The sequence below is a fragment of the Nothobranchius furzeri genome, chromosome 6 (assembly GCF_043380555.1).
Source record: "Nothobranchius furzeri strain GRZ-AD chromosome 6, NfurGRZ-RIMD1, whole genome shotgun sequence".
In the NCBI taxonomy this organism is placed as follows: domain Eukaryota; kingdom Metazoa; phylum Chordata; class Actinopteri; order Cyprinodontiformes; family Nothobranchiidae; genus Nothobranchius; species Nothobranchius furzeri.
The window spans coordinates 44,746,717-44,770,633 of record NC_091746.1 but is presented as its reverse complement, the minus strand read 5'-3'; the positions used below and the strand labels follow the sequence as shown (position 1 = coordinate 44,770,633).

General features: G+C 39.1%; 2 protein-coding genes across 4 annotated transcripts in view; one reads left to right on the top strand and one right to left on the bottom strand.

The window, feature by feature from the left end:
* The window catches only part of musk (muscle, skeletal, receptor tyrosine kinase), a 35,006-nt gene extending 26,954 nt beyond the window's left edge, over positions 1-8,052 (bottom strand). The window contains exons 1-4 of the mRNA XM_054744206.2: positions 7,814-8,052; positions 920-1,046; positions 340-491; positions 31-158 (exon numbers count right to left, since the gene is read on the bottom strand). Coding sequence (XP_054600181.2) covers positions 31-158; positions 340-491; positions 920-1,046; positions 7,814-7,883 — 477 coding nt within the window. The 5' untranslated portion in view covers positions 7,884-8,052. The remainder of the gene's footprint in view (positions 1-30; positions 159-339; positions 492-919; positions 1,047-7,813) is intronic.
* A 3,963-nt stretch (positions 8,053-12,015) lies between these two features.
* Positions 12,016-23,644, top strand: rassf6 (Ras association domain family member 6). 3 transcript variants are annotated; one of them, XM_015976436.3, is made up of 12 exons: positions 12,043-12,177; positions 13,821-13,865; positions 15,889-15,948; positions 16,056-16,134; positions 18,530-18,690; positions 18,812-18,912; positions 21,528-21,727; positions 21,842-21,943; positions 22,034-22,085; positions 22,179-22,297; positions 22,743-22,840; positions 23,394-23,644. In XM_015976436.3, exons 2-12 carry the CDS (start codon positions 13,822-13,824, stop codon positions 23,467-23,469), a joined length of 1,092 nt encoding a protein of 363 aa, XP_015831922.1. In that variant the 5' UTR covers positions 12,043-12,177; position 13,821; the 3' UTR covers positions 23,470-23,644. The 3 variants fall into 3 exon arrangements, with proteins under 3 accessions (XP_015831932.1, XP_015831922.1, XP_015831940.3); XM_015976446.3 differs by lacking the exon at positions 13,821-13,865 and having other exon boundaries at positions 12,016-12,177; XM_015976454.3 differs by lacking the exons at positions 12,043-12,177; positions 13,821-13,865 and adding an exon at positions 15,485-15,615.
* Positions 23,645-23,917: the final 273 nt, after the last annotated feature.

The following is a 23,917-nucleotide window of genomic DNA, read 5'->3' as shown; positions in this document are numbered from 1 at the left end:
AAAACTAAAGGATACAGCATTTACACATACCTTTATTAGTTCATCATCTTTAAGCCAGGTGACATCTGGTTTGGGGTTGCCAAGGGTAACGCAGGGCAGCACTGCTTTGGAGTCTATCAGGAGTGTTACGTTAGTAGGATGTCGTTTAATTTGAGGTTCTGAGAAAAATACAAAAATAAAAACTCAATTTATGTTTTATGTCTGAGAACCACTTGTCATTCACAATAATAATCTGGCCAAGGGAGACTAAAGAAAATGCCTCAGTTTATCCACTAATACCAATTCTTTTAATAGTCTACATTTCAAAAGAAAAGTTTGGAATAAAACTAAGTAACTCACTCATTTTAAGTTGAAGTGCGCCGCAGCTCTTTGCTGGCTCTCCAACGCCATTCCTGGCAATGCAGCAGTACTCCCCATTGTCTGATTCTCTCACATGAGGGATGAGCAGCAACTGACCCTGCTCCCGCGTTAAGTACCGGGTGTCATAGTACCTGGAATATTCAAACACAAGGAGGAGGATTTAAAATTTGTAAGGAGGTTTGTATATGTGTGCATGCCACTGGAAAGAAACATTTGCCATCCCAGAGTTTCCCGATCTAGATCCGTGACCCTCAAGGGGGTCCTCACAATTTTGCCTGTGTTGATGTTGTGATGTTGCCAAGATTATATTAGTAAAAAATACATTTATAAAATCCCAATAGCACACCCAATACTAAAATCAAAGCTCTGTAAGAGCCACAACTGTGTATGTCTGTATAAAGTTTATAATAATCAACTTTTATCTGTGTAGGAGTTGGGGCTGGGGACCCTGGTTTGCCTTGGACACAGGAAAGAGGGTCGTCATGAACAAAGATTGGGATCCATGGATTAAGAGTCCAAAAGTAGGCTGAAAAAAGATCCATGTGTTTTGTGAACTTACATGATTGGTTGGTTATTCTTGGTCCAGGTGATGTCAGCTGGAGGTCTTGATTCAACCTCACAGATGAACGTGGCATTGTGATCCAGCAGGACATCCATGGTTTCTAACAAGGTGATAATTTGAGGTGCTAAATAAACAAATAAACAAAGTGAAAAAATAGTTTTAAAAATCTGCTGTTGGTAGTGAAAATTATGGGATGGGATCAACCAAAACATGTTATTGTGTTCATACAGGGTTTTGTGTTTTCTTTGTAGCCTGAACTTGCAGTTTTTCTCTGAAATGTGTAAAATACTATAGTCTAGAAATCTAGACATACTGTAGCAGCACCCAGGGAGTTATTCAATGTAGCAAAAATTTCAAAGAAAATTATAACAAGTTTGAAGCAAAATAGATAACTACAACAATCAGATCAACCACTTAGTAAATAGCATATATTAAATATTTATATTAATGACTAAAAGAACTGAATATCGATTTGAAAGAAATACTAAAATAAAATGCCTACAAATCTAAACCAACCATAGCAGTAGCAAAAGATTTCGCTCTGCAAGTCGAGGCTCCATTGTACCCTCAGCAGGCCGTCCGCTGGACCGAACAGCTTTGTTTCTAGCCAATCACAGTTTGTAGAGACGTTGGGCAGGCTTAGCACCAGAGCTGCCATGGAGAAATGTTTACAACAGTTTTGGCATCAACTTTGATGCTCGCGAGGAGTGCAAGTGTGTAGGGTGTCCCGATTCTCAAGTGTGGAAGTTGACCACACCCCATTGCACCCTTAATCTGCACTTCACCCAAGTCCACAGCGATGCGGATCTCGAGCAAGGGAATTGCCCACAAGTCATTGCTGCGGGAGAAAAGGCTCAAGTTCCTTTTCTGAAAATATGTATTTTCTAATGAAATTAGTTCACTTTAGGATTATTAGTTGATGCTCTGAATGTTTTAGACAAAGCAGCAATGAAGTTAAATGTATTTCAAATGATTGCTTTACTGTTTGTTTGAAAGTTGTTAATAAAGATTTTTGAAAAAACCTTTTAAAGTGACCAGCATCCCGGCACGCGTTGCGATCGATGACACAATGCTCCCTATCTCAATTCGGCAATTATTTGCACACTTGTGCACTACGCACTCGAACCTTACTGCACACTTTCTCCAAGTGCACATTGCTGAAGACCGCAGTGCGAGTACTGGGATTGGGTCTTAGACTTGAATTTTCTTTGAGTCAAGAGCAAACAGGGGTACTTAACATTTTCACTTTTCTCCAAAACTGTAAAAATGATTTAAAAATCAGTAAAAAGTGCATCAACAGGTTGAGCGAGTTGTCCAGTAATCGGAAGGTTGCAGGTTCGATCCTGGCTCTGGACAGAGAATTCTGCTGTTGTGTCCTTGGGCAAGACACTTAACCCACCTTGCCTGCTGGTGGTGGTCGGAGGGACCGGTGGCGCCTGTGCTCGGCAGCCTCACCTCTGTCAGTTCACCCCAGGGCAGCTGTGGCTACATTGTAGCTCATCACCATCAGTGTGTGAATGTGTGTGTGAATGGATGAATGATACTCTGTAGTGTAAAGCGCTTTGGAGTCCTTACTCTGAGAAGCACTATACAAGTGCGGGTCATTTATCATTTATAATTGCACCAATGTTTGTTCAGATCATTCCCGGGCCAGTGCACGTACTGCTCTTCACTATCACCTTTCTGCAGTTTATTTTATTTGAGTAGAGCTAATTTATTAGCCTGGCCTGCCAGACTCCTTCTCTGTTTAATTCTGCACAGAGAAAGAGTCTGGGAACTTTCCTGTTCAAATAACCCCACCCCGCGAGAATTCTAACCGAGCCAATCAGCGTGGAGTATCGTACACACACCATAACGCCGAGTTTGTCATAAACACGGTGACTGAAGTGGAGTTCGCTGCGGCTCTTTCCTTTGTCCTAAATGATTTGAACGTGTCTTTAAAACCACAAGTAGAAGCGCTAAAAGCCTTTCTTCTAAACAAAGATGTTTGCGCTGTTGCCAGACGCCATTTTTACTACAGCTAAAAAAAAATACAGCGTCGCGGACGTCACACACAGCGATGCTCAGTTTCTCATAAACAACGAAGACAGCGGCTGAGTTCGCTGCGACTCTTTCCTCTGTTCTAAATGACTGAGAGGTCTTTAAAACCACAAGCAGAAGAGCTAAAAGCATTTCTTCTAAAACAATAAAAGATGTTTGCGCCGTTGCCAGATGCATTTTTTTTTATTACTACAACTAGAAATCTACCGCGTCACGCGGTACAGTTGGGATTTCTGTCTTTTTTCTTATTGGTCATTTTTGAGCTTCCTAGTCCCGCCCCTCAAGTGCCTCTCTGCCTGTGAGTTATCAGACTCATTCTCTGTGCAGAATTAAACAGAGGACGAGTCTGGCAGGCCAGGCTACTAATTTATTACAAGTTTTGAGTAAAATTTAAAAAAAAGTGTTCAAGGAGAAAAATCAAGCGAATAATTCTCTGTATGCTGTCTGAATGATGGTCAGAAAAGCAAAATACTTTTGGAAAGAGAAAAAACTTGGATGAAATGATTCCAGCATGAGGGCAAGATCAAAGGTTTTTATTTGGAGTTAGATCAGAGACATCAGGATCTCTTTCAGCTTAGTGGGAACCAGGAGAGAAACAAAGGAGTGGAGGGGAAGTAAAGTAAAACCAGGAGGAGAAATAAAAGCTCAAGCCTAAAAAAAGAAGTTTTATGGTTTAGAGGACATCGTTTTGTCTCTTGTGAAACAAACCTTTTTCAGTTACAAAATGTGAAGAATGTCCCCTCTTACCCTTGGGTCACTGCTGCAATTTCACCAATGAACAGTTGGTTTGTGTATGTGCGTGTGTGTGTGTGTGTGTGTGTGTGTGTGTGTGTGTGTGTGTGTGTGTGTGTGTGTGTGTGTGTGTGTGTGTGTGTGTGTGTGTGTGTGTGTGTGTGGTGGTGGTGGTGGTGTGTGTGTGGGGGGGGGGGGGTCTGCCATAAATCATTATGAAAATCTAAAAAGAGGCTAAACTTTATCAGTAGAAGTCTGAAAAGGTCTGAAATATCAGTTTCAGATTACTGATGTATATTCTCTGTTGTAGACTGCTATAGAACTCGTCCTTTGCCTCTCCTGACCGTCTGTGTTTTGTCTGAACAGATGAGAAACATCTGCACTCATGTCTCATTTTTCAGAGGCTCGTCCAGCTTGACCTTTAGGAAGTTCTTGTTTGGAACAAAAGTTCCTGCATGCTGTGTTGACACCAGAGATGATATAAAGCTGTTTGGGCTAAAGGATGAGGGTATTTGCTGCAACTACATTCAACCTTTACTTTGTGTCAATAGAGCAGAGGTTTCACTTGATTACTGGGTTGTCCTGGAAGGTTTTCTTGTGTTTTCATCATCACCCATATTTCTAGTGGTTCACAAAACCTCTTAACTGAGGTTAAGTCTTCTTTAATAGATGTGATATTTAACAATACTTTCCAATTTTCCTTCCCATTTTGATTCCAGTACCTATGAGGGCTCTACCAGTTTTTCCAAACTGAATTTCTTTCCCATGAAATCTGTTTGTTATTCTAAAGCCTGTAAATTCGAACCTCTGGTTTCTTGTTGGTGCTCCTGTTGATTTACAGTTCATTCTCCTGTTTTGTTCCATGTGGACAGACTCTGTCTCTTGTTCAGCTGTCATATGGTATACTCACTCACACACACATACACACACAGGGTTTTAATTTCTATTGTGGACAAATGAGCCACTCTGTTCCCATGGCAAGTCTTGGGGCAAAGGTCAGAAACAATTAAAGCATTATTCATTCATCGTTAGTTATCAGGAACATTCTTGAAATCATGACCTTTAAAGTGATGACCTCTTTCTGTGGAGAAAGGTTAAAACGTTTAATATCTTGTCTGCTGTAGATAGCTCTTTGATAGACCTCGGTTTGAAGAAATAAATTTTTGACCTGAGGAAACATAATGGCTAAACTACATGGGTTCATTCCAGTCCCTAAAGCAACACTAAAGTGTTTTAACACTAAGCTACTGCTTCCATACTGCTTTCAACGATTCTTCAGCCATAAACATGTGCAACTTCATAATGGACAGCTGTCTGTAGCCCTCCGCTGATCAGAAACTACAGTTAACACTTAACAGTTTTGTGGTTTGGGTACGAACACCAGCAGGAGATTTCTACCTACTTATGGAAGCAGCTGTTCACTGTAGTTCATATCAAAGCTTGCAGTTAACTTTCTCAGTTTGCCGATTGTTACCAAAAGCACATGAATAAGATGATAATAAAATGTTTTCCTCTAATAGGCACTAGAATTAAAATATTTTTATATTCACTGAGGCATTGTGAACTTCATGACCAAGAAGAAGAAGAATTTTGCTTATGTTGTTGTTGGCCGTGTGGCAAAGATTAAACAGAGAATATCTTAGGAGGCAAAGTAAAGACCCAAAACTAAAGGTAACACTGGCATGGCTTACACGTGTTTAATGGAGCTGAAGGAGGCTACAACATCATGGACTGATGGTGGCCTGGCTTTGTTATAATAACATCTGTTCCAAAGTGTGGCTCTTTTTACTTTGTGGCTTATTTTAGAATTAACTGGTTTCAGTTAGTGTTAGTTCATTGTTAGCACCAATTACAGCAGGCAGCAGCAGGGTTAGTTCCAGTTTCAGCTAGTGGGAAGCAGATGGGGGAAAATATTAAAGCTTCAGTCACCCCTTGGAGTAAGACTCCACCCACACATCCTGTTTGAAAAATGCGAACCAAGATAGGGCTGCTGAGGCAGTGGGTTGACAGCATCCCCCCTTAAACCCTGCACCTCACCACATGCACAATTTTCACCACACGCCAGTGTGTGTGACAACTATAGGACTTTAACTTTAATTTAACTTAACACCTATGATGGTCCATGCTGTTTTTTCAGCAAGGTTTAGGGGTAACGTGCTCTTTCAGTGTTGCTTTAAAAATCTAACCTCCAAAGTTCCATAGTGTTTCATGTAGACATTATCTTCTACAACCTTTGCATCAATATCAGCTTTTCATGTCAAGGTAACTTACAAGAATTTCTGTAGGCATTTGGTAATAGTTGCAGCAGCTAGCTGTATCTCCTCGTGTGCATCTGAGGGTACTTCATGCAGAACTAGCATAACATTTTTGCCTAAATGCAAAAGCTCAACTTAATGTCCAAGTTCAATATTCTGTAACTTGAGCTTTCACTGACCAAGCTGCTACACCAACCAGCTCCTGCTCACTAAAGCATGACAAATGGCCACATCACGAGCTGCTACCAGCGTTTCTAAAGATGCATTCAGTTTGCATTTGGAAGTTCTGTGTCAGAAATGAAGATGTCCCCAAAGGTCAGAAATCCAACTCAGAAAGTCAGAGACTGCTAACCAGCACTGGGCTCAAAATCATGCAAGAGCATTAAAAATAACGAGACTTTTGTAGCTATCCACGCAAATACTCAATACAACATTTGGATTTATTTTTTATTTTGTGTGTGTGTTTCCTTTGAGCTAGATTACATAAGTTAAGAAAAGACATTTGGAAAATAATTAAAAATGTTACAAAGAAGATATTTCTCAGAGGAAATACTTTAAAAGTAGCTGAGATTACCTTAAAAAGACAGTACAACGTAGAAGTGGGCTTACTTGTTGTAAATTTCTCTTTTAACAACTTTACTATGGAGAAACGGATTTGTCAGACGTGTTAGGGAACTGTGTTGTTGGTTCACTGATGGTGTGGTTACTGGTCACAACAACCACTAAATCCTATGGTTTTCCAACACTGACAGTTTTAGGCAGAAATTTTAAAATTGAACTAAGATGCACTAAAGTGCCAAATTATTGACTACACATGTCTACAGCACGATTAGATACTCTTTAATATATTTTATCAGCAAGAAGAGTCGATGTGGAGGTGACTTAACACATCCAATCCACTTCAGGTTGGGATTCTATTAACTCAGCTCAGCCAATCAAATTAAGTACAATATAAAATGTCAAATGCTAACTGTCTACCATGGCCAGGCAGTTAGCATCAAACCTTTAATTCAGATCAAATGTCCATCCTAGGCAAACACAGCACAGAGGGTTAGGGTCAGGGTTAGCTTTCCAGTGGACAGGAAAACTCCCCTTTAACAGGAAGTGGCTTCCAGCAGTATCTGAATGAGCGGCCCTCTCCAAGGACAGGATCACCCAGCTAAATGGTTTCTAATCATAACGCTTACATTTCAGACTGCTTCTCTGATTTTTTTAACTTTTATTTTACCTTAATTAATTAATAATAATTTAGCACACCTCTATTTCAATAAAAGAACAAATAAAAGATAAAAGATCAGAGGCTATCTTGAAAGAAAAGCTAGATGCAGTTCTAACTGAAAACATCCTGCAGCGCGTTTCGAGGCTCTGCTCATACACTGTTTGTTCCAGCATTTAATACGTTCCTCATATCACATGTCCTGATCCACAGCTGCACTAAGATCTGCTCACGTCTGTGGGTCAGCTTGCCCGAGATGGAGTTGTTCTGGTCCTGTTAGAACGTGTAACACAGCTGAAGCTCTAAACATCTCCCGTCACAAGATGTGCTGACCTGGAGGAAGGCTAAACTGGATTGTTTTGTTTGTATTGTCAATCAGGGGAACCTTCTTTGTTTTAAGGTTGACTAAATCAAAACTGAAACTTAGAAACAAATTATGCTCTTCTTCCTTTGTATCTAGTTTATTTCTGGATCTCTCATCATATTATTTTCTTGGTGTTTTGGTTTCTCTCTGTGTTTGAATTAGTTTTGGCATTTTCATCAGTTTTCCAGACAAGACAACAACCCAGTAATAAAGATGGACATCAATCATGCAGAAGCTCTGCGTGGTTCCAAAGCCCTTATTGTAATAACCCAAGTTTCTCTCACCTCTCTGTACGCTGGAAGCCGAGAGGACAAAAATTAGCTGAAAGACCACTACGCGTTCCAAAATCTTCATTATGCTTCTGTGATGACTGATCCAAACAAAGGTTAGGGACAGGAAAACTTAAATAATCTCGTATCCTCAGGTTAGATGTTCTTGTTGGACCGCTGTCCGCGCACGTTGTAGTCAGGCACAGCCATGAGCTCTGTGAGATCAACACCAGCTAGCTGGTGTGTGTGTGTGTGTGTGTGTGTGTGTGTGTGTGTGTGTGTGTGTGTGTGTGTGTGTGTGTGTGTGTGTGTGTGTGTGTGTGTGTGCGTGTGTGTTCCAACTTTGTGATGGACAACAGCAGCTGCTCCAGTACAGTCAGTCAGATTTTGCAGCTCTGCTCTAAGCTCCACAGGCTCCAGGTCTAAAGAGCCATCTGCATGCACGGCGGTCAACAACAGCAACAGCAGCTGGTCAGGACTCAGCTGTTAGTATGAGTCAGATTTAACCCTCTCAGGCTCAAAATAAGTTCTGATAAAAGGACAAACAAGTCCTTCAGGGGTACTTCTGAGTTAAAAAATGCTCATGACATACGTATGTGGAGTAAACAGGTAGGTAGGTTTTAACTGTTGCAAATCTGCAACGCCTGCCTCCAGAGGGTTAACGTTATCGGTAATGCAACATCGTATTTGTCATCCTTATGCAGGTAGATGTCACAGCGGTGTAAAAGCAGCCTGTATTTTTTAAATGTTGACCAGCATCTATGCACACAGTAGCTCATGGCATGACAATGTGACAAACACACAATCCAGGAGGTAGTCTTTATGTCCACCTGTTGCCTGCCAGCCTGAACATCCTGTTTTATTTTAGGAAAGGAATGGCATTTCACTGTATTTGCCCCTTATTCGTTCTGCTTTAAAAGGACTCAACTATTGTCGGCAGTCAACAGCAATGCTCATTCTTTAAAACCAACATGTCACCTTTTGTTAATCAAAAACTGTTGTGTGTATTTTTTTTCCTTTTTCCTTAAAAGTGATGACTATCTTTCTTTATTCTATAATTTGTGTCAGTTTATTCAAACAGAATGTTGAACAACCAGAGGAGGTCAAATAAAGTTGGTTTTCTTTGTTTTGTTGTATATTCATTTGACAGTCTTGCTTTTACATATTGTTTTGGTGATTTTCCTCTTTTTTACATGTATTTTGTCTTAGGATCTTTGCATTGCAACTCTTTGTTGTTTGTCATCTTTACGGATAATTCATGCTCCTTTGTGAAGCACTTTGGTCAGCTGTATTGCTGTTTTTAAAAGTGCTATATCAATACATTTGGTTTTGGTTTTAGGGTTTTTGTTTCTTTCAGTCTTTGTTTCTGTGTTGATGCGTTTTTGTTCTCAGACACATAACAGCTATTCTACACCTCCATCTTTTTCAGACGTCTGCAGAATAATGACTCACCAGTCTCTTTAAACAAAAAGGCTTTGATTAATTCAACGAGAAGGAAAACATCAATGACTTTTCTCATAAATATGAAAAGTAAAAACACAGAAGAAAAGGCTACCAGAAAATCTGTGTCCAAATCCTCTGACCCAAATCTAGTTTTGATTTTGAACACTTATCCCCTGCCTCCCCCTGCTGACCGAATCACAACCACACTTACGATCAAGGTTTATCTATGCTTGGTAAATTAAATTAGATTATCATAAAACATTTTAGATTTACAGTATTTTTCAAATTTCTCTGCGTCTGAGCATCAGGTCGACCTCTTCACTGTCTGGTTTTAAATCTCTTTTGAAAACCTATTTTCATGATTTGGCTTTTAAATCAGCATGAGAGTCTTTTTAGTGTTTTATCAGTGTTAGTTATTAAGCTTTAGTTTTTATGCATTTTTATGTTGTGTATATTTTTTATCTGTGAAGCACTTTGGTCGGTTTTATACCGTTGTAAGGTGCTATACAAATAATGTTCCCTTGCCGTTATTCAGGCACAACTTTTTTAAGCCGTTTATTTTGCCCCAAAGACTTTCAAAATACATATTCCTGTTGCTTCAAAGTGGTTTGTGATCCAACTTATACATTATTATTGTTATTATTATTATTATTATTGTTGTTGTTGTTGTTGCTGTTAATTATTATTATTTAATTATTAACAGTGTAGCCAATCGCTATGTTTCACATGACATTGCATCTACATCACCAAATGCAGATGGGGGTCAGGAAGTAGCCACAGGTGTTGTGCCATAAATCGACTCGCTGCCAAAAAATGATTAGCCACTAAAGAAAGGAAGGGGAAAAAATCAAATCGCTGGAGAATTGTTTATTTACATTTATACAACGTTTACATTCAATACAGGGCGCCATTTTACATTGTTTATTTATTTTTTAGTATCAAGGCTGTAACATAAAGAAAGCCAGTTCTTACCACAAACCATCTTTCAATCGCAAATATTGCAAAAAGGATTAATATATCCTCATTGTGAACGTTTAAGACAAATAGCAACACTTAAAACAACTTCCGAACTGGACAAAACTAAGCTAATCATTTTTTGGCAGTGAGTCGATTTATGGCACAACACCGGCACTGCAGAACACTATTTACTTTGGTGACACAGTGTTAAAAAGCCAAATTTCTAAGCGGTCTATGGTTATTACAGTCACTCTAATCGGGACAAAGACAAACATTTTTTTCAAGTCCCAAATGTAGGGCGCCACAAAGGACTCGATTAAAAAAAAGACATACTGAAAGAAGACAGCAGAAGTGGATCAGTCATCAATGGCTTAAAACAGGAGCTGAAACGGAAAATGCTGGAGTTTACAGCAATCCCTTTCTAACAGGTAAGAGATTGTGGAGTGTTTTATTAAACGGTTGCTTAGAAACAGCCACAAAACGACAGCTTAACCGTTTTATAATGTTTTTGTGTGTCCTCACTGCAAATAGCAGAGTGCTAATGCTCTAGGCAGTTAATTGAGTGTTGTAACGTGGCATTTATACTTTATTGAAATCAAACAAATGTACCAGAAATTTGGATTTAAAAAGGTATAAAAAGTTAGTTACAAGTAGATCCTAGCACATACTGATTGTTAGCATTAGCGATAGCATTATTATCATGAAATAATGAAAAAATCAGCTGTGAAAATCCAAAAACCTTTTACACCTGAGACTGTAATACTTTTTACACATGCTATTCAAATAAAATTTGGCCAATATCTTTAAGAATGTGAATAGGTGTAGCTGTTGTTGTGTACCTGTGAAAGATAGACATTTTCTCTGTGACTTCATAAAATGGCACAGATAATGTATAAAGCACAAAATAACTTGCTTTGCTGCAGTACTCAGAAGCTGTTCAAAGTCAGACAGAGTCAATATGACTTAAGGGGAACAGAATTCTTTAACAAAAATAAGATAAGGACAACTGTAAAGCAGAGATGTGTTTCTGTTAGATGAGTCAACCTGTGGAATAGCTATGACAGTGATTTAAAAAGATGTAGTTCATTGTCCTTGTTTAAAAATATGTTTAAAAATAGAATATTAGAAAAATATATAAACCAAGAATGAAAAGAGCAAAAATAATACTGAACCTCTTGATTGTTTTGCTTTGATGTAGTTACTTATCTAAGGTGTACATTTTTTGTTTTGTTTGTTTGTTTTGCTTGTTTGTTTGTTTGTTTTGTTTTGTTTTATTCTCAGCATGCAGCTCCAGGAGCTTCATGCAAAAAGATCTTTCTTAAAAGGGTTGGCGTAATAAGCAAATGCTTCAGCCAATACCTTTTGATTAGCCTTGTTTTGTGTTTCTTGCTTTGTGGTAATCTTTATTCTGTATTCATTGGAATATTTGAATGCTAATCAATAAAAATCAAATCAATCAAATCAAATCAACCAAGTTCCCGGTGAAAAAAACACAAAGACATTTGCACCACATAAATATCCATTTTGTGGTATGTAGTGCTCTATGTTGGCTATGTGAGCCCTTTTTCTACCTCTAATTTTGCAGCTGAATGCACACCAGCATGCTTCTGTCATGTGTGGCTCATAATGTCTTTCTTTCTTCACACACACACACACACACACACACACACACACACACACACACACACACACACACACACACACACACACACACACACACACACACACACACACACACACACACACATTCTGAAGGCAAGTCATATCTGGTGTCAGTCAGCCACTCCCTCTAAACGCTGTCTCAACGTGTTTTGCAATAATTAACCAGCTGCTGCGGTGTTGCTGCAAAGGCTCACCTCCCGCCACACGAACTATACACCAGACCTTTGAACACAGTCACTCAGATTCATAAACAAGACTCGAAACATGTAATGGACCTGCAACAATTTAATAGGAGATCTAAAGGCTGAACTGCACAGGTAGGAAGAAGCGTTCCTCTGACAATCAAATTAGAAGGCTTTAGCTGGAGCTACTACCACTACGTACACCTATTGTTTTCTATAAAAAAGAATCAAACATTTTCATCTTAAACTACTGACAAATGTTTGCCAAATTCATTGTCAATGTGTCATTTATTTTGTAATTTTAAAAGTTTATCTCACAATTGACATTTATTATGGCTGGAGTTCCATCGTGATTTTGTTCCCTCGGACAAAGTGTCTAGGTTTGAAACCTGTAGACCCAAATAAAATCAGATCAGAATGTGCAATCAAGAAATCGTAAATGTGCCATGAGGACGGGGTATAACAGAAAGACAAATCTATGAAGAAGGGAAAAGGAAGGTCATAAAGTCAGAGACTGGGTGCGTACTGGTTGAGTGTGTCATTATCCACGTAAAGACTTGAACATCATCTTTAAAAGGCAACAACAAAGCACCATAGGACCAGTTAGTGCAACATCAACAACTGCTTTCTGAAATGTTTGCTTTAAAATAACTTCTAAAATCAGTTTAAATTAGCAGAAAGTTGAAGTATTTGGTTGGTTAATTATTTATTGTAATAATTAATGCATTAATACTTCTAATTACTAATTAACTGACACTTTTGACAGCGAATCTAATTCTGTTTAATTCCTTTTGAACGGAGCCAGAAAATGTATTTATTGTTTGAGCAGAACAGTTGAGTTTGTGGGTTTTAACCAACAACGATAATGCCAAAAATTCTCTGCCAAACAATGTTTTCTGCTTGTTTGGTGTCATTTATTTGATTGTATGGCTGAAGTTCCAGGAGACAAGATTTACTTGTAATCTAACAGCATGTGGAAGAGCCGAGTGCAGCCACAACAGGCCTGGTACCATTTCCTCATGCTGGTCACCAGTTTAAATTTGCATTTGCTACCAAAACACAAAAATGTTCTTGCATGAATGGTCCAGTGGCAAACCAAAATGTGGGGGTTTTGTTTGCTTTTCATAAAAGAGCTTGAGATCTTTTCAGTCAGTGTTCTAAAAATGAACACACCTCAGTGAGTATGTTGATTGGCTACATTTAGAGCTCAAGGTGTTTCCTTTATCAAAAGGCTTTTCTGACGTCATGACTCAGGTAGCCATTTTTCTCATGCATGATATGGAAATCTGAAGCGCACACGCACACACACACACACACACACACACACACACACACACACACACACACACACACACGCACAAAGGCTAAGTACATTAACTCGATGTTAGGTGTGCATCAATCCAAGTCTCAAGACTCAAGACTCAAGACAACTTTATTAGTCCCCGAGGGGCAATTCGAGACAGCATTGTGAAGCAGCCGGCACTAAAATCTCTAAATTCTAAAAACACATCCAAATTACACATTTGTAAAACCCATAAAAACCTATATACACAATCATGTCATAAACTCACATGTGAATGACCAACAATGATTAAAACTTTGGCTCACACACACACACACACACACACACACACACACACACACACACACACACACACACACACACGTAACTACATGCACACACACATACAAGTAATGCACACTCCCCCTATCTGCACTGAGAATTAAGAAGAAGCACAGCTCTGGGAACAAAGGAACTTCTCCTCTGTGTTTTACAGCATGGGCATCGAAGTCGGCGTTTGGAGGGCAGCCACTCGAAAACAGTATGAAGAGGGTGTGATGGGTCTTTAATGATTTTCTGTATGACCGTCTGTATGACCGGGACAGGTCTGTTCAGGAATCCACTTACAGGAAGTTGTTCCACAGAACAACCAGTTTGAACAGCTGCAGATATGGAATGCAGCTCTCAATAATTCATCTGAGCTTCTCTTTCAAATCTGACTGTTAGTTCCTAAAAAAGCCCACAGTGCTCATTGTGTTTGGCCTGTCGTATTTTGTTTGGCAGATTACCAAAGGAGATGAATAACAAATAAAAAATAGATTAATGTCAACTAAAATAATGTAAATATACAGATGACTTGGTGCCTCAGCAGTTATTCATATTGTGAGTTTGTATCTTGAGGAATGTCTTTAAATCTTAATATGTAGGGCAAAATAAACATTTTAATAAACTTAAAAATAACTAAAAAGTAAAACAATACAGTGGTAAATGTTTTGCAGATTTTAAAAGGGAAAAAAAATACTTAATTTGAAATTACATTAAAAGCAGTATTTTTGTGTTGGAGTAAGACCTTATCAACAGATGCCCATTAGGGTCAAAAAGCTCTGAGGAGTGCAAACTTTAGCAAAATAACAAGAACATCAGACTCCCCTTCACCACTGGCAACATGTGAGCAGGTGAATGTGTAAAACAATAACATTGAGTGATGCAAGTTTTGTAACCATTTGTATAGTAATATGGCGTCGCCCAGACCAGATTTTTATGGTTATATGTTACAAAGCCGCCAATTTTTTTCTGCAACTGGGCACCAATTCATTAATTTTCAACAACATTTTGATGGATATTTGCAGAAAGTAATGGTAGAAACTACATATTGTCTCTTTAAACTAGCAACAGTCACGGTGATGTGGTGTAAAACTATACCCTTAAATGTATGGACTGCTCCCTAGTGCCAGGAAACTACACACTGCCGCTGGACACTTAATTAACAATAATGGCAACTTTAACAAAAGGATCCTTTGTTTATTAATGCTTAATAATGCACTGTGTAACATTAATAAAATGATTCTTATTGTAAAATGTCAAATAAACCTTTAATTTCCATGTACTGACTTGCAAATTTGGTTCCTTAAAGGGTGACTTAAACATGCTTATGTCAATATAGCACACTGTATATAATTTTATTGATGCAATATTGATCTAAAATGTTGCTTTCTTTCAAAAAACATGTTGCTTTTTCTACATTATCTAAGAATTGCTGCACTGAAATCTGTATTTTGCACTTTTCTGCACTTCTTTATTCATCCTATTAAACAAAAGAAACGTCAGTCAAAGGGGAGTGGAGAAGGTTTTATAATTATGACTGTTGAATATTTGAGATGTTTTTAACCAGCAAACAGGCTGAGGCAAAACAAGATGAAAGAAACTGTCAGTCATGTGGACTGCTTGTTTTCAGACGGCTGCCACATTCACAACAATTCAGAAATACCAATGATCAGTCGAACACAGAATAGAGAGCAGCGATTTCCAGTCACAGCTTTCAGCGACTCTGACCATAATGTAAACAAATCTACGCTGTCATCACTGGTTACTGGGTGGAGTACTGTTATTAAATCTCTTGGAGACGAGCAGGGGAAAAAAAAGAAAGTGAAAGAGAGAAGCAACGGCTGCAGAGAGAAGAATAAATATAACAAAAACTTCAGAAGCACAGAAGGAATGAAGGTATTTAAAGCTTAGAAGAAAGAAATAGACAAAGACGCTGAATTCACAGGAAAATCTTCACGTTTGAGCTGGTAAGACTCTTATTTCCGTGGTTATGTTTGGAAGTAGTAACACCGTGTTGGTGATAAATCCATTTTCAGTGGCCGTCTTTGTTTGCGGTTATGCAGGAGAGTCTTTATTTAGCAGCGTGAGCAGCAGCATGGCCTTTGGACTCATCTGCTCAAGGCTGCAGTGTTTGTGTTCTGGCTTCATTGTTTCATGACTAGCCATGCCTGCTTTCCTTTTGTAGCTATGTGTACTAAAAAGAGGTGTTTACTCCTTAATTGTTGTCTTTTCCTCTGCAGTAGCAGAACAGAGATGAACGCAGCATTCATCCAAACAGGAAATGGGAGGATCCTCACCAGGTTTTGATTTTTTCTTTTGCCAATGCTTTTAGCTCTTATCTGAATTAAAAGTTTATGTTTCATCTTGCTTCTTTGTTGTTGCCTTGTTTAACATTTCTGTATTTTAGAGCAACGTTTCTGTCTCTGGTGAACACCTACAACTGCTTCCTAAAGGACCAGACTCAGCTGCATCTCACCTATTCTCAGGTATGCCTGAGATTTCTTTCAAATCTGTTTTTCATTTATTATCCAGTACTGTAGAAGGGCACAAGGTGGGCCATATTTGTTGTGTTGATGTCAGTGTGGGTGTGCTTGTTTGTTAAATATCCCATGAACAACTGTTTAACTCCAACTGGTTACCTTTTGATGTCAGTCTGATTCAAGATGGCCACCACAGCTAATCAGCATTCCCAAACACAAAATGGCTGCAAGAGTATTACAAGTGTTAAGCTAAAATTTCACACCTTGAGAGTCTTCCACATGTTCTCTAAGAGCTATATGTTTTACGTATTATTTACCTAAAGGTGTGGAACACTGACAAACCAATTTTTAATGATTATTTCTGATACTAATCGGCCACGCTGAGGTTTTCATGCACGCTGAGCATGAAAATAGTCTCCTACACATATTACCTGCATTAGCTTCTGATAGAAAATAGTCGATGAAACCCCAGAATTGGAAAAGCCCGACCTATCTACTTCAAGCAGTCGCTTGGACTTGCCCATTTTGGCTCGTGACGGGGATTGCTGTCGTTGTTTTAGCATCCAGGAGACAGCAGAATGCGTCTCAGCTAGCAAAAGTTAATCGTTAGCATTAGCAACTCAGAAGCTTCTCCAGGCTTGTGTTATTGGTGGAGATAAAACATCCATGTCGCAGAGCAAACAGAGTCAGTGTTAGAATTCCATTGCTGTTATCCAATCCAAGGCAAGATGTCCAAATATCAGGAAATAAACCTCCACATCCTGCCGTGTTGTACCACTCTGCTGCAGCAGAGCGATTCAGGTATTTCTGGGCTTTTCGGACCCTGAGTACAGCTTGCAAGGCATTCATTCCTACCAGAGACCACTGCAAATATGTTGATTAAACAAGTGTTCTACACCTTTAAGATCTTTGCATTCACTCATTTGGAGTTACCCTTCCTCTTCTTCCGTCACTCGCAGAGTACAGACGCTTCTGCTTTTGCTCCCTTATCTTTTTTCCCAAGGCTCTTTGTCGTGTCTGCCTACAGAGCGCTTCTCTGCATTTCTTCTGGAAATCCCTATTTTTTCAGAAATGGATTTAATTAAATGGTCATTCAACGCGATTGATAAGATTTTTTCTACGATGAGAACGGAGGAGGGGGCTCCCACTTGCCAGCAAGGGACACACGCAGCGGGATATGCGCTCGATTCCTGGAAGGTGTGGAGGATCGTATGTCTCTCTCAGCTGTCCATTGAGGATGTTGAAGATATGTGGATATTTGGCCTGATGATCACTGGATTTCTTCTGATTGGAGTGGGAGAATATCTGGTTTTCTGGAAATTTGGGAAGACGGGAGCGATTGGAGGGCGACCCGCACCCACAGGAAGCACCGCCCGGGCGGAGACCTCACAGACTGGGACGTTACTCGAGGTGATTCGTAAGCTGGGCAATGTCCTAGCTGCGTTACCGGTGTTAGTGCGCAAAATGGATGTCATCTCGGAGAGGGTCACCGGTGTGGAGATGTTTAACACCTAAATTGGCTTCACTGAAGGACTGGAATGACCAGTTACAGACTGAAGGCAGAGAGGAAAATTATCTCTGCCTGACCCAAACAAAGTCTTGTTATCCAAATCTGATGCCAAGACAGCCTTCAAGATGCCAACAACAACAACCCCCACGAAGGAAGGAATGCAGACAGATGCTGTGAAAAACCTGACACCCCCCCCCCCCCCCCCCCCGCCTTCAGATTGTGGACTTCTGCCTAGTGAGGTCATCAACCTGCAGGGTCAATGTGCTCTGCGTTCCTCCCAAGATCTCCCTCCCACCTGTGGTCTACAGTGGTTGAGCCGTACATGCCGTACATGGCTGCTCTCGCTGGGGGAAACAGGATCCCAGCCCCCCCTGCCTTCCTATTGTGATGTTGTGTTTTGTTATCTGTTGCTTATCTGTTGAGGTGTTTGTTTGTTTTTTCGCAGAGCAAAGCTGCCCTCCTGGGGGGAGAGCAGCTGTGAAGTGCCTTTTTTCCCCCTCCTCCCGAATCCATTCCTCATGTTATCCTTTTCTCTCTCTATTAAGGTAGCGCAACTCGGTTGCAAATGTCCACAGTCACCAATTCTTGTCATGTGTCTTGCCCAGTATGTATGATCTCTGAATTGTGTGTACTGAAACTCTAATTTCCCTTCCCTGGGACAAATAACGCTTTTCATTTCATTTCATTTTTTTCATTTCATTTTCATTTCTTTATTGCAGTTGAGTTTCTCAAGTTTCTCAAGAACCACTGAAACCATTTTGAAAGTGATAATTTAAAGTGTTAAAGTTTTTGGGGTAACCTTTTAATGCATTAAAGCAGTTTTTGCATGTATCTTACATAAACATGTGATGCAGCACAGCATAAAGAGCTCTTTGGGTTTGTTTGTAACAGTGTGCAGACGGACAGGTGATAGTGGACGGCTACTTGAATATCTCCTGGGGAGTACGGCGACCAATTAGGTTGAAAATACAGGATGACAAACAGATTCTACCCTTTGCACCTCTGCTCCCACCTGATCCTACCAGTCCTGTCAGCCCAGTGGCAAGCAAGAGGTTAGACTTCAGGTTTTCAGCAGCTTGTGCTGCACATGAGTTTCCATATCAACAGTTAAATATATGCATGGTTTCAGGATATCTGGTCTCAAGGTGTGTGTCTGTCTCTCTGTCTCTGCAGCAGTATGTCACGATGGGGAGAATACAATAATCTTCACCAGATAGACGAAGTGGCAGAGTCAGAGGCTGCACATGAAACAGTGGTCAAAGATCCTCTACCAGGTCAATTTCAAAAGTTCCCTTTATTTTGTTTTTTCTAGCCTAGAAATCTAGACGAACTATAGCAGTAGCAGGATTTTGCTCTGCAGGTTTGTCTAGCCACACTCTGTTGTAGCCTCAGCAGGTCTACTGTTGGGCTGAACAGTTTTAGATCCGGTCAATCACATTGTTTCGATGTTTGGGCGGGCTTAGTGACAGCGCTTTCACAGAGAAAAACTATTAAAAAAAACGGTTCTGATTTGAAATGGCTTTGACATCAACTTTAGATGATTTAGACTTGAGCTTTTCTTTGAGACAGGAGCAGATATAAGGACATAAGTCCTTTATATCCCAAATGGATGCATTTGCTTCATTGTCTTCTTCTTTGACAGGCTTACCTGTTTCTGATTTCCTTAGCAATGAACACGTGACATTGTTCATTGCTCTGATTGGTCCTAGCGCTGTCCAATTGCAATGCGGAGAAAGACTGAAAGACAAACGTAGACTCCGCCCCAAGACTAAGCTCTGTCTGAGTCATAGCCAGACTATATTTATACACTTGCCAGGCTATGTTTTCTCAGCAAAACTGTCAAATGAAGTTCCGTCTTTTACATTGAACTGAGTTGAATGCAGCAGAAAAAAACGAAAATCCTTAAATTTGATCCAAGACAGTACAGTAAATGAGAGTTTTGTTTATTCATCCGTTTAATCCGTTTAATCTTTTAGAAACCGATGCAGTTATTGAAGCGTGGACTCATCTGACAACAGAAGAATTTATTGTCCTCAATCATCATCTGTTCAGTATTATGTTCCTGGGGGACTCTGTTGCGTTTCTGTGTCGGGAGATAATTAGAACTCCTTGTTGCACAATAACAGTTCCTGGCTGCATTTTATAACGAAGCCGCAGGCTGTCGTAACAAACAATGGTTATAAAGTCATCTGTAGCCATTTTGATGAAGGTGTTATTGATACACAGAGATGAAAAGCAGTGCCACCTTAAGTTTTGAAGATGTTTTAGGCCCTGTCCCCACGTAGCCGGGGATATGCCAAAACGTAGATATTTTTCTACGTTTTGGCCTGTCATCCACAGGAAAACTGAGTTTTTTCACACGAAAACAGATCTTTTTTAAAACTCCGGCCAAAGTGAAGATCTGCGTTTTCTCCGTTTTGGGTGTCTGCGTGTGGACAGACAAAACCGGAGTTTTAAGGTCCGCAACGTCACTTTCCGCGACAAAAAAATGCTGACATCACGTGTGCGACCTGTGTTTACACTAGCCGACATCATGGATGCCCTCAGAGCTGCGCTCGCTTTATCAATTGTCCAAGCGCTTTTTGCTTGTTTGTTTTTGCAAGCGGAATTACTGCTCCTTGAGGAAGACCACAGACGAAGAACGAGGTTAAGAACGGGGGAAGTACTGCCGCCTACAGGTCTGGCATGTCCTTAACAACGTATTTATTCGGGTACGTGTGGACAGAGATTTTTTTTTAAACGAGGTGGTGTGGATGCAAGTTTTTGGAGGGGCGGATATTCGTTTTTTAAAAAAACCCGGCTACGTGTGGACTAGGCCTTAGTCGCTTAGTGAGATTTTCCTGAATTCTTGAATTTATCTTTATTTACTAACAGACACTTTTATCCAAATCACCTTATAATTGTGGGTATAGTAATGTGGTACATTTCCTGACATGTTTGGTAATGAGAGGAAACCAGAGCACAGGGAGACAAACCAAGCATGCACACAGAGAACATGCAAACATTTTACCATTTTGCTGGTAAGCAGCAGTGCTGCCAACTGCACCACCACGGCTGTGGCATTGGGAGTTTCCATTGAAGAAATGTAGGATTTCAATTCATTGGTGTTCTCTTTGGTGGTCACTGATTTTGAAGGCTAATTTCAAATTCCAAGTACAGTGTAGTTGAACACTTGAGCACAATTTAAACATTGGTTTGCTGCCAATAAAAGAAACCTGAATATAATGAAAATGACACGAAATACAAAGTTTGGCTTTTTTTTTGTTAAGAGTTAAAAACGTATCTTTAAAGTTTAAAAATTAAACTAAAAGTTGGTTGAATAAAATAAGTAGCTCGGTTTTCATATCATCCTTAAAAGTAAAAGAATTTAAAAGTTTTGATGGAAAAACAAAAAAGATGTGAAACTTAAACTGAAAAAGTAAAGTATAAAGAGTAAAATAAAAATTTTACCTGAGAAAATGAGGATACGTGGCTTCTATATTGTAAAAGTTTTTATAAAAAAAGATAGTAGTGTGGAAAAAATGAACAAAGTAAAACATTTTGGAAAGTAAAGCAAACATGAATAAAAATATTTTTTCAAATCATAATATTAAGTAAAAAATTTGGCTGATGGCCCTTGACAAAAATGTATTGGTTTAAAAGTGTTTCAGCAGCTTTAAAGAGTGAGCCACAGAATAAAAACTATCTTAAACTTAAGTTTTTTGTTGCATTTTTTAATTTCTTTTCTTCTAATTAGGTTTGCAAATCAAATGTTTTATAGCCAGAAAGTCTGTCACATTTCTATGGTTTGTTGTGGAATTTTTGGTTAATAATTCCAAATATATTTTGGCCCACATTTTTTATTTAAAGTGATTTCTTTATGCTGTGTGTGTTTCTTTATGACCCACAGGCCCTCCCGTGTATGAAACGGCCACCCTGCGTCCGATGAGGCAGAAGAATCCAGAGCTGGAGGCAGAGACTAACCTGTTTCGCTGTATGAGCGACGCCTCGTTGGTCAAAAGGAGGAGGAGCAAAGGGAAGCCAGCAGCACAACAAGAGGAAGAAAGACAGCATCGTTTCTCAATCAACGGACACTTTTATAATTATAAAGTAAATTCACAACATTTATTTTTGTCCTTTTGTGCTTTTATAATTTTCATAAATAAACCTTTTGTTTTCCTTTACTTGGACCAGTCCACAAAAACATCCCATTTTTTTCTGCAGACTTCAATATTCACTCCATCTTTTGGTACTTCAACTAAAGTTCGTATCTCCAGCAACATGACCACAGATCAAGTCATCGTGCAGCTCCTACACAAATTCAAGGTTAGCTTTGCTTAGTTAGTGCTATATATAAAAAAATCTAGATTCACCACTCAAAGGTTTAAAGTTGATATTTCTGTTTGGCTCCACCAGATAGAAAACGATCCCCAGGAGTTTGCGTTGTACTGCATTCACCAGAGTGGAGGTGTGGTTGATCCATTCAAATGTTTAATATAAATAAATCATCATACTGCATGAAAACTACGTGTAATGTTATGGATGTGGGTGTTTGGTTCAGAGAAGAAGAAGCTGAATAACAGGGACTACCCGCTGTGGGAGCGCATACTGCAGGGACCCTCTGATGACATCATGAAGATCTTTCTGATGGACATGTACGAAGAGGAAGTTAGCAATGATGTGAGTGTGCTGACTTAATAACTACACTTTTTATTTAGATGTATTTCAGTTTTTATTTGGGTTTTTATGTAGACTTTTTTATTTGCATGTTTTATTTTACTAAAATGGCATGATAAAATAAATAGCATCAGTGTCAGCCCCTAAAGAACACAGAGAGGCCCTGTCGGTGTTGACAGATGTTGTTAAAATGCTGCAATGAAATAATTTAATCGTGTAACCTGGCAGATTTAACTTCTGATAGAGGAAATGTTGTAACACAATAATGTTTCAAAAGAGAGGCAATTAACTTTCTTTTTTCAGCCAGGTAGAGTAAAAGCAGAACGGGGTTAGAAATTACTCCCAATATTAGCTTTTTTAAGGAAGTGGTCTCAGAATGCTTTTATTATTTTATTATTATATATCCATTTACACCACATCATTAAAAATATTTCACCTTTCTCCTCAGGTTGCTCAGTATCTGAACTTGGAGCTTCCGATCTTGAAGCAAGTTTTAATTCAACTTAAAGAGGCAGAAAACAGAGAGATTCAAAGGGTCATTAACAAGTAAGTTAGCAGTTTTAGGTTATTTTCTTCTGAAAAGCTTATTTGAAATGATTTATGTAGCACACTTTGCAAAAAAACATTTTTTTATAACAGGCTTTTCAATTTGTATGGAAGCCCATTCCTGTCATTCTGATTAAAAATAAACATTTATCTCATAATTATGACTTAGCAAAAAAGAAATATTTATTTATTTATTTATTTATTTATTTATTTATTTATTATTTTTGTTTTGTTTGTTTGTTTGTTTTTATCGAAGTGGCGGAGATGGGCTTCCAAGTTAATGAATTCATTATTAAGATAATTTAGTCTGAGGTCTTGCCATGGATTTATTTTGCATGATTTAATTTTCTGCACTTAAAGTAAAAATGTAAAATTAACATCTAACAACAGTTGTTTGACCTGAGGAGGGTGCTAGAATTCATGTGTTTCCTTTGGTGTGTGTGTGTGTGTGTGTGTGTGTGTGTGTGTGTGTGTGTGTGTGTGTGTGTGTGTGTGTGTGTGTGTGTGTGTGTGTGTGTGTGTGTGTGTGTGTGTGTGTGTGTGTGTGTGTAAGGTACCACCAACAGCACAGGCTCCTGTCCAACATGCTAAACTGCAGGACATCTCCTCACATCGAGACCAGCGTCTGACAGAGTTGAACTGAGTCACTAAAGGATAAAAGAACATCTGAGGAACTTTGAGCCTAGCTTTTCTCCTTGTCTTGGTGATTTTGCTAACCTGTAAATAAAAATGCACACAAGCTGTGAGATATGTGGACATTATGTATAAATGGGTGGGTTTGTCAATAAAAAGGGGACCAGTTAATCAGACGCTTCATTTCTTCCTCTTCCGAGGTGAGTGTCGGACCTGGAATGGGGATGTCCAGATCCCAGCCTGCATTGCATCATGGGACACATGTTCATGAGTTAACCCTTTTCATGATTCAGTGTTCTGACAAGCAAAATCATAGTTTTACAATGAAGACATTACTCTAAAAGTTTGAGGTGTTTGTTATTTTTTTTACTGTGGGAAACCAAAGAATGAATCAGGATCAAAGATTCTAAAGAGCTACATGGATTTCCTCTTAAGTTTTTCTTC

Coding starts and splice junctions, on each gene's coding strand:
- rassf6 (XM_015976436.3), top strand. CDS start 13,822: ATGGGCATCGAAGTCGGCGTTTGGAGGGCAGCCACTCGAAAACA. Junction 15,949..16,055: donor AATGGGAGGATCCTCACCAG/GTTTTGATTTTT, acceptor TCTGTATTTTAG/AGCAACGTTTCTGTCTCTGG. Junction 21,944..22,033: donor AGCTCCTACACAAATTCAAG/GTTAGCTTTGCT, acceptor TGGCTCCACCAG/ATAGAAAACGATCCCCAGGA.